This window comes from Cydia splendana, chromosome 3 (genome assembly GCF_910591565.1).
Source record: "Cydia splendana chromosome 3, ilCydSple1.2, whole genome shotgun sequence".
NCBI lineage: Eukaryota > Metazoa > Arthropoda > Insecta > Lepidoptera > Tortricidae > Cydia > Cydia splendana.
Window position 1 is genome coordinate 14,514,638 of NC_085962.1, and position 11,061 is coordinate 14,525,698.

The following is an 11,061-nucleotide window of genomic DNA, read 5'->3' on the forward strand; positions in this document are numbered from 1 at the left end:
TCATTTTAATAATGTTGCCAAATGCGAAAAATTAACCTAAAGGCTCCATAGACCTTGCATCAAGTCGTATGCATTCTAGATTTTTTTTAATGAAAGTTCAATTAAAAAATAAACTTATCATTTATTATAGATATAATATAAACATATTGCCTCATTTCATCGTGTATTTGTAAATATTTTAGTGAATCATTTATTAAAACTACTACAGTAAGATAATTTACGCTGTTTCCTTTTAACATAGTGTATTAAAGTATTTCAAGTTCAAGCCGTATTTTCTAGTAAATACGGTCTATATCTGTAGAGATATAAATGAACGTTTCAAATGTAAACTAACAATATTTATTTATAGCTGAATTTTGTATTGTTATTTAGGTTATTCGAATTTGTTTACTACGAAATCGACCATGACCTCAATAACAATTTTTTTAAACGTGCTATTATTTAGTGTTATTCAGGCTCGAAACAATTTAAACACAAACAAATTAAGAGAAAATGTATTGCTTATTATAATTGACGATTTGCGACATCTAACGGGCAAAAATGTCAAACTGCCTACCATTGAAAAAATGGCGGCAAATGGTATAACGTTTGAAAATGCTTTTGCTCAGGTAAGTTGCTGCCACTTGACTATTAACATTCAAGTGTTTTAAAGTAGTTATATGTAAAGTCTGCAATCTGTAGTTGAATATGTATACTTACTCCAGAATGTCTGCAGCTGGCTGTACTTGACCGCGCCAAGCATAATTTTACTAACAAACTTGATTGATAGTGATTTGTTAGCTATCTCTGCAGGTAACTGAACTTGGTTTTTTCTTCAATTTACAGCAAGCTCTTTGCGCTCCGAGTAGAAATTCGATGTTAACGGGGCGCCGACCCGATTCGTTACAGCTGTACGATTTCTATTCATATTGGCGAGACAGCGTCGGCAACTTTACCACGCTACCTCAATTATTTAAGCAAAATGGCTACGACACGTACTCTGTTGGCAAAATATTCCACCCAGGTGCCAGTTCTAATTTTTCTGATGACTTCCCTTATAGCTGGACAGAGGAACCATACCATCCCACAACTGATAAATATAAAGACGCTGCCGTGTGCAAAGATAAAATAACTAATAAACTACAAAAAAATCTTATATGTCCAGTTGATGTTATTAGCCAACCTGATCATACGCTGCCTGACTTACAAACCTTGGATTACGCGGTAAATATACTAAATGAAAGAAGAAATAAAAGTCGTCCATTCTTGCTAGCTGTGGGGTTTCATAAACCGCATATACCTTTAAAATTTCCGCAGGAATATTTAGGTACGTATGTACGTAGGTCTTCTTCATAATACTTTTATTAGGTTTTAGCAAAGATAATTTGAAATAGAGGCGGATTGTCAAAGCACGAGTAAATTATGTAGCCACGGTAAATTTACTGCCATCTATAGACAGAATATTAAAACTGTTAGAACGCCATTTGACTTTGCTCCTTGTTCTTTCACTGATATGTGTTAATTTGTTAAATATTTAAATTAACGCCATCTACTCGACACTAGGCCAAAGGTATGGTGCAATCTTTTCGAGCGATGGCGCCATAACCTTTGGCTTATTGTCGAGTAGATGGTGTTAATTTAAATATTAACAATTTAACACATATCAGTGAAAGAATAAGGATCCAAGTCAAATGGCGTTCTAACAGATTTAATCTTATGTCGAAAGATGGCAGCAAATGTACGGTGCCTACATAAATTATCTCTATTCTATTCTCTTTAGTTTTAGGTCTCTGATTATTAGGAGAGTTCCTGCTTACTGCTTTCGGGCATTTCGACCATTCTGACTGTTTCTTCTGCGTATGCGTTAAGTAATTTAGTAACACTAATCTAACTATATTTCTAGAAGTCGTTCAGTACATATTTCTTATAGGTTAAAAGTCTTCAGTTTACTTATAGCTTTTGTCTTTTTTTTTCAGATAGGGTACCGATAGACAATATAAGTCCACCCAAACATCTAAACCTACCAAAGACCATACCAACAGTAGCGTGGCATCCATGGACGGACGTCCGGCATAGAGACGACATAGCCCGACTCAACATATCTTTCCCATTCGGCACCATGCCGCATGAGTGGACGCTGAAAATAATACAGAGTTACTACGCCGCAGCGATTTATGTGGACGACTTGGTTGGATCTCTCATGCAACACGTCGATTTGAAGAACACGGTCGTTGTTTTAACTAGTGATCATGGTTGGTAATGTTTTATCGAGTTCACACAGGATTCGTGAAAGTCGTAGTTGCATTCATTTGATATTTTATCAAAACAGTGAAATACCTAGCTGTTGATTTATATATACAGTACAGTACAGTCAACCAATTTGATTCCTAGGCCGCTGTAGAACCTTATCGCTTTAACTATTAGTCACATACATGACATTCGTCACACAATGAGTACTCGTAGAAGTCGTAGAAGATAAACAATTTTTTTCATTATGGTTATGACATGGTTCTATATCTAGTGGCCTAGGAATCAAATTGATTGACTGTACTGTACCAAAAAAAAATTAACGTTGTTGTCTTTTCCAGGCTGGTCTTTAGGAGAAAACGGTCTCTGGGCCAAATACAGCAATTTCGACGTCGCATTGAAGGTTCCCTTGATTTTCCTAATACCCGGAACGGAGCCCAACACTATAAGTTTTCCGGTAGAGCTCATCGATATTTTCCCAACACTAGCTGAGATTACTGGTTTGGGTGAAGACATCCCTAAGTGCACTAAAAAGCATGAAATTTTATGTTTCGAAGGCAAAAGCTTGCTGGACTTAACAACACAAACGGAAAATGACACCGACGAAGAATATTTTGCAATAAGCCAATATCCAAGACCAAGCGTATATCCAACGAGAAACACCGATAAACCGAAACTAAAAAATATAAAAATAATGGGTTATAGCATAAGAACAAATAACTATCGATACACAGAATGGGTTTCGTTTAATCATACGCTTTTTACAAAAGACTGGAATAAACTGTATGGTTTGGAACTTTATGATCACATCACAGATCCATATGAAGCACACAATGTCGTTTCTAAACTTAAATACCGCCGCATTAGGAAATTTTTATCTAAATTACTAAGGGAATCTGTAGGTCTAAAAGAGAATAAAAACATGTGATTACCTTACCTAAATGGTAGAACCAAACATAATTTGAAATAGAGGGATATTGTCAAAGTAAACTATGTGAAAGTACATAATTTATTACATGATTAACACTTTTAGAACTCCATTTGACTTTGATCCTTATTTTTAGTAGTAGTAGTAGTAGTAGTAGTAATCACTTTATTGTACACAACACAGGTTTACATAATATTTACAGAAATAAAGGTACAAAGGAGAACTTATCCCTGTAAGGGATCTCTTCCAGCTAACCTTCGAGTAGATGAGGGGAGAATTAGATAGACAAACTTACGGAATGCACAGTAACATTTTAAAAGTAAACTAACCAAAACGTCCAAAAGTAAATAAAAATTTTCACTGATATGTGTTAAATTTGTTAAATGTCAAAAAGTATCGCCATTTTAAGGTATGGCCTCCTTTTATGGGGTAATTGTAGTGATATACTTAAACAGGGCATTTATAGCACAAAAAAATGTTTAAGGGCAATGTGTGGGATAGGTCCACGAGATTCATGTAAACCTTTATTCGAAAAACATGAAATTTTGAACATGCATGTATATTTTCGAGGCAGCAGTTTTTGTAAAAAAATACCCAGATCTATTTAAAAAGGCCATAGATGTTTCCCAAGTAGCACAGATAGCTCTATAACTACTCACTTTTAGTTCTATCTAACGCTCTGTGCGTATTAAGACACTTATAAGAGCACACTCGTGATCCTACAGCTGTATAATAGATCTCAGTGATATTTATATAGCTTAGGGCTGATTAAAAGCTGCATTACGGCTCTGAAAACTACCATTAATACGCAAAGAGTGATATAAAGGTATATTTGCTACGACCCTATACAGCTTTAAGGGTTATCAAATGCTTTAACCGTTATAAGGTCTGTTTAGTGGATAAAATTACGCCATGTGCTGTATAAGGAGGTAATTGTGGACTTTTATTACATTGACTTATTAAGGGAGCACAAGTGAACTATTATGAAGCTAATAGACGTATAATGGAACACATGTGGCACATAATACAGCTTGTCGCTTAACATGTTTACCACTAAGCAGCTTTTATTACACTGACTTTTAAGGGAGCACGAGTGAACTAATATGAAGCCAATAGACGTATAATGGAACACATGTGGCGCATAATACAGCTTATCGCTGAACGTGTTTACCGCTAAGCAGCTTTTATTACGCTGACTTTTTAAGGAAGCACGAATGAACTGTTATGAAGCTAATAGACGTATAATGGAACACACGTGGCGCATAATACAGCTTATCGCTGAACATGTTTACCGCTAAGCAGCTTTTATTACGCTGACTTTTAAGGGAGCACGAGTGAACTAATATGAAGCCAATAGATGTATAAATGGAACACATGGGGCGCATAACACAGCTTATAGCTGAACATGTTTACCGCTAAGCAGCTTTTATTATTCTGACTTTTTGAGGAAGCACGAATGAACTATTATGAAGCCAATAGACGTATAATGGAACACATGGGGCGCATAATACAGCTTATCGCTGAACATGTTTACCGCTAAAGCAGCTTTTATTTCGCTGACTTATTATAAGGGAGAACGAGTGAACTATTATGAAACCAATAGACGTATAATCGAACACATGTGGCGCATAATACGGCTTAGCGCTGAACATGTTTACCGCTAAGCAGCCTATTATACCACCATTGGGACTGTCTGCATAGTGGCTGTTAAAACGTTCATAAGATGCCTTATAACTGTTTAGAGGTTCACTAGTGTATCGAAATAACGACTTGGACTTTATAGTGGTTCACTTAAGTATCTTTATCAGATATATAACAGTCGTATGCTGCATATAAGAATTTTAACGGTTCACGTTGCTTTTTAACATTGACCGCCATTTTATTGTATATAACCTACAAAATTGAAATTGCTTTTCCAACTTTTAAGGGTAACAATATGGTTTTGTGCCTGAGTACTTAACCTAAATCATTAGTTTAGTACTTCCTATAACGTATTATTAACTTTTTATCTCATAATTCTGTCCAAACCACTGAAATAGTTTTTACACGTAGCTTATTTATATCATTAATTTAAATAAATACTGATTATTTTCGTGGCGCACTGAAATTTTCTTAGATAATGTATATATATAATGTCAATAAACTTGCATTCCCAAACATCTTTCTCGCATTAATATATAAAAGATCATGTACAAACATTCAACTAAACACTTTAACAAAATGACTTATGGTGTCGTTGCACTTAACGTTTTTGCTTCAATATAAATATATTCACCTCTGCGTTCGTCGTCACTATACTAAATGATTTTTAAGGCAGAGGTGTAAAAGTATGTTATTAATTATCTTTTATTCAGCCCAACGTCAATCTTTCCCGGTATTAGGGCGCACATGTGACATATTAGCTGAATAAAGGGTAACTGGTGGTCTCTTACCCAGCCAATATACACCTCTTATAACTCCTGTTACCCCTTATAATTCCGTTAAATTGCTGCTACAACGCTCTTAAGTAGCTATGTGAACTTAAGGCTGCCTAATTTGTGCCCATTTAAGAGTTATAAAAGCTTAAAAGACGCTTATACAGCTCTTATGCAGCTTTTATATTCCAGCTTCAAGCGTATTCGTACTTCATTATGCGGCTGCTATACAGCTAATCTGTGCTACTTGGGTTACCACAGAAACACAAGATATCCTAACAAACTGGTATTAGACTTCATTCCGAATAGTTCACCTTTTATGAAAAATAGTTATTACTTATGTATGAATATTTTTTATTTATTTATTTAGAACACAGTCATAATAAACATATTACATATGTTTAATTTGTTTGTATTTAATGCCCTTCCTGAAAATATCAAAGCCCCTGCCTCTAAATCTATTCAAAGCGCAACTATATACATGGCTCAAAAAACAGGTATTTTATTCTTTAAACGAGTACCTCCAAATTTAAGTGCAATGCTAATCAAATCTAGTAATATTAAGTAGAAATGATAGTTGTAATGTAAGTAAACAATGTAATAAATTAAGACCACCTGCGTATAGCTTTAACTTAACATTTGCATGCTTAACCAGCAAAATATGTCACTGTACAGGATAATCTTTCTAATATCACCTTGTTGTATCATATTTTATGCACATAAAATAATTTTATTTATTTATCTACTCCATACATCATGGCGCTAGCGATGGCGCCATACCTTTGGTCTACTCTCGAGTAGATGGCGATACGTTGGGTTATTCCACCACGAAGTTCTTACCAGTGGTAACTACTGGGAATTTTTTTCCCAGTAGTTACCACTGGTAAAAGGTGGGGTTTTTTTTCCCAGTTGTTACCACCAAAATATTGTTAGAATTCAATACTAATAAAAACAGTATAAATAGTATAGTATAAATGTAGCGTGCTGTAATAAATAATTATGCGTCAGTTAGTGATTCAGTAAACTGCTTTAAAAGTGATCAAAAATATTAAAACAGTTTTACCGGTATAAGTGTAAAAAGAATAACCAGCATAGGCTCGCATTCCAATTACGCTCGAGTAGTACATCGCTCGGTCATGTTACGCTGGTTGGCTCGATTGCTTAAATACCCACGCTAGCGGGATGGTAATAACAATCTACCAGAGGGGCATCAGGTACTATTCGTACACTTCTTTTTTTGTATTTAACTTTTATTCTTTTGATAAATATGTTTATTGGAAGACCTAGTGGTGGCAAATATGTAAAAATAATATCCAAGCTATTTAATTAATGTTCCCTCTGCACCACAACTCTCATCGCATCTTGGTTAATCCTAATGTTGGCATAAGACAATGACAAAAACTACCATGATCCGTGAGCTTTCGGTCTAGCTCACAGGTGCCACCCGATTAATTATCTATAATTATAATTATCAAATTACGAGTATGTCAACCAATACCATTCTTATCGGCCATTGGGGCTGGCAGTTATGCCGAACAAATAATATTTCGCAAGGGTCAGACACGGGCGATGCGGCGGTTAAGAACAAAAGGGTGCGCGGTGTGCGCCACACTCGGTTCGGCCTTTTTGCACTCGTGGTATTTAATAAAAACAACACTAAAGATATTTAAGAACTAAACGATTGTTTTACAATTATTCATACTTATATTGTAATAAACCAATCAAAGTTGTAACCTATCAAATATGCATAAGGTATTAAGGTCCTACATTGTTTCTTACTTTACCGTGATAAATATTAAGAAAACTTAAAAACATCTATATTCTATGCCAAATTTAATTGCAAGATCATATTCACATTCCCAACTCTACCTGGGTTTATAGACGTTCGCATTCGCACGCCATCGCCATCAGAATCAGATAAAGTACCTACATAATTATTATTTTACTATTTTTCTGATTTTTGCTTTTAGCCTGACGCCCTCTTGCCCCTTCGTCATACTCAATTTAAGGTTGTTTTATGTGATTTTAATTACTTACACGTTCTTCAAATAAACATATTTTCCAAAAGAATAAAAGTTAAATACAAATAAAAAAACTTAATACGATGTGTACGAATAGTACCTGATGCCCCTCTGGTAGAGTGTTATTACCATCCCGCTAACGTGGGTGTTTAAGCAATCGAGCCAACCAGCGTAACACTGCGTAACATGACCGAGCGATGTACTACCCGAGCGTAAATGGAATGCAAGCCTATGCTGGTTAGTCCGAGCAGTCAGCCCATCCGAAGCGCGCCCTAAGCGGTTTTAATAACAACCATGCCCTGGTACTTATTTAGCCTGACTACAAATTATGAATACCTACATATTCCAGCTCTGCGTCGTGTTATAATAGAACAAAATGAAGGAGCTGTAAATAATAAAACGAAATCAGTTCTGTCGGTTTTTGACTGATTTATTTGTTCGTTTGTATAAATATGTAATTCAATTTACAGTTAATAAAATAAGTTTAATCCAGATAATAAGTTAATTTCTACTTAACTAGAATGTGACTCTTCTATTTTAGTTTTTACACTTATACCGGTAAAACTGTTTTAATATTTTTGATCACTTTTAAAGCTGTTTACTGAATCACTAACTGACGCATAATTAATTATTACAGCACGCTACATTTATACTATACTATTTATACTGTTTTTATTAGCATTGAATTCTAACAATATTTTGGTGGTTGCCAAGCCGAGTTGGTGGTAACTAGTGGGATTTTTTTTCCCAGTAGTTACCAGTGGTAAAAGGTGGGAAAAAAAATCCCAGTAGTTACCACTGGTAAGAACTTGGTGGTAACTAGTGGGAATAACCCGATACGTTTTGACATTTATCAAAAACATAAAAAAAAAAGTCAAATGGCGTTCTAAAAGTGTTAATCATTTGTGTCGAAACGAAAGATGACAGTAAATGTACATAATTTACTTTTGACTATATTCCTCTAGTCTTAATTCTCTTTGGTAAAACCGTGGCGCTAACTGCCCAATGCACTGGTTTGTACAGATGTTTGGCGAAACTACGGACGACTACACAAGAAGACTGACAATGTATATGTTAGACCTCTGGTTCTGGGTTCGGGTTCAGCAGCGTCTAAATGGAAGTGAAATTATTTTGAAGCAGGTCTCATATCCGTCCATTTCGTTCGGCGCTTAGGCCTCTTAGTGTAGTAAATGAAGCAAGTTGTTGTATGGAGACCCATGCATTAATTTCTCAGTCGATGAAGTTTAGCTTGGTTATTGTATAGTATGAGCCGAGACTAACATTATAAATATCCAAAAAAAAAACACTCCTAAATTAGACGTGCGCGCCGCCGCGGCGCGCCGCCGCCATAAGGAGTCAGCGCGCCGCCGCCGCCGCCGGTAGTTTAAAATTCGCGCCGAGACAAAACCCGCAAGAGGGTATAATTTTAAAATCAATGGACATAAAGCGCGTATAACGTGCCTAGCTTTAGCGTTCCGACTGTTCCGTTTTTTTAATTCATTGCTTGATTTATTTTAACCCTTAAATCGATAATGTCCACTATACTGGACATCCCAAGAAAAAAAATCTGCACCAAATATTAAAGCATAGCGTTACTTTCCCCTGGTAGCGTACTTACACTACCAGGAAACTACGACTACTACTGCTACTTGAATGATATGTTATTTTTAAGTATGTAAGAAAATATTGGGAACCAGTGTGAACATAATCTTTTTGTCAAAATGCTACAGAACGCAGAACTTGCAAGGAAGCATCCGACAGACTGACATTTTTCCCATATTTCATTTTTTTTTTATATGACAGTATTAAGTAGCGTTAAAACGTGTAATCAGTTACTAACTGGTCTGTTTTTTACGTGGCAATATGATTTACATAAAAATGTTTTGTGTTTATGGGTACAAACAAGTGTAAAAAGTGTAATGTCCAGTATTTTGCCCGGTGCCGATTACACGGCACTTTTGCTAAGGGGCTATTCATAAATTACGTCATTTCAAATTAGGGGTTTCAAATTTCAAATGACGGTAGCATGACGTAGGAGGAAACGGGGTCATTCGAAGCATGATTTTTGGATGATTTTAGGGGGGGGGGGTCCAAAATCGATGACGTAATTTATGGACAGCCCCTAAGTCCAATATGTTGGACGTTGCCAAGTATGCGAAGAGTAAAATTATTAAATTTTCTGGTAGTTTTTGTGGTAAATAAATTAAATAGAGGGATGTTAGGTGTTTCAAAACGTTCTAAAAAGTCATTACTTGCCGTATTACAACGTAATGAACCAAATAGATAAAAATATATATTTTTATGGATTTTTTTTCCTATGGATGTGGTGTGTGTGTCTGTATGTGTGTGTTTGTTTCCTGTTTGTGTGTCGATTTGTTTTCATCAAGAGACAGACCCGATTTCATTTGAGAAATTTATTACGAAAATTTTGATAATAGTGCATGCATTATTGTAAAAACCATTGCTCAGATGTTACTGCTTCATGATACCCCGCTAAGTTAGATTTAATGAGAAATAAATGACGTCAAAGACTGGTAAAATTTTACCACCTACGAGCTATAAAGTTATTGCAAAAATATAAAAATAATAGGTTTTACTTACTTAAACTCATTACATAAGTTGACATTATCAGTAAGTGTATTTCTAATTTAAAAAATGCAATTATTCTATATTTATTAAAAAAAACATGTATTGGACTAAAAAAACCTTATGCACATAAATTAGGTAGGTACTCTATACTCGGCGTGTCCAAAATACTGAACGTCTTTTCATTACGCGGCGTATCTTTTTATTTACACCGATCATAGCAACGTCCAACATCCAACATACTTGACATATGTTTTTTTTTTCAAAAAAACGATGTAACACAGTTTTTTTGAGAAGTTTTCCCTTGTTGATTTAAGACTTAATCTTGGTTTTTCATTATACGTATATTGAAAAGTTGAAATCCCACGCCGCCGGCGTTACGCCGCCGCCGTGGATTTTTTCGTGGCGCGCCGCCGCCCGGTATTTTTCTACCGGCGCGCACGTCTATCCTAAATTAGGTAAAAACACAAATCTGATTATATATTGAACCGAGTAATTCCTCAGTCCAAAATTATTTTACAAAATAAGTTATTTGTATCAATATGTGATACTAGAAAAAAATCTAAAAGTTTTGTCAAACATGAGAATATTTTTTTATGATACTTCCTTTTTTTGACGCTCATTTTCATCGGAAAATTGCTCTGTCATTTTTTTCTTCTTATATGATCTTAGAATATAATTTGGCGCAGTGGGTAAAAAAATCCAAAAAAAATGCGTATCGAAATGTATGTATTATACAACTATTAAAAACTGAGAGTGGAAAATTTTTAGATTTTCATTTTGTAGGTATAAAACGGCAATAAAATGGCATTCCAGTGAAAAAATTAGACTGAGCAATTTTCCGGTCCAAGACACGCCAAAAAATTTTATTTTATTAATACTGGTA

General features: G+C 35.1%; 1 protein-coding gene across 1 annotated transcript; it reads left to right on the top strand.

Annotated features, from left to right (window-relative positions):
- Window positions 1-437: 437 nt before the first annotated feature.
- On the top strand, window positions 438-6,304 carry LOC134806832 (iduronate 2-sulfatase). Its single transcript, XM_063780226.1, has 4 exons — window positions 438-608; window positions 826-1,306; window positions 1,956-2,231; window positions 2,568-6,304. Exons 1-4 carry the CDS (start codon window positions 567-569, stop codon window positions 3,152-3,154), a joined length of 1,386 nt encoding a protein of 461 aa, XP_063636296.1. The 5' UTR covers window positions 438-566; the 3' UTR covers window positions 3,155-6,304.
- Window positions 6,305-11,061: the final 4,757 nt, after the last annotated feature.

What these genes read in the sequence shown, in the direction of transcription:
- LOC134806832 (XM_063780226.1), top strand. Translation starts at nt 567, where the DNA reads ATGGCGGCAAATGGTATAACGTTTGAAAATGCTTTTGCTCAG. An exon ending in TTGAAAATGCTTTTGCTCAG is followed by an intron (nt 609 to 825) that starts GTAAGTTGCTGC and finishes TTCAATTTACAG; the next exon opens with CAAGCTCTTTGCGCTCCGAG. An exon ending in ATTTCCGCAGGAATATTTAG is followed by an intron (nt 1,307 to 1,955) that starts GTACGTATGTAC and finishes TTTTTTTTTCAG; the next exon opens with ATAGGGTACCGATAGACAAT.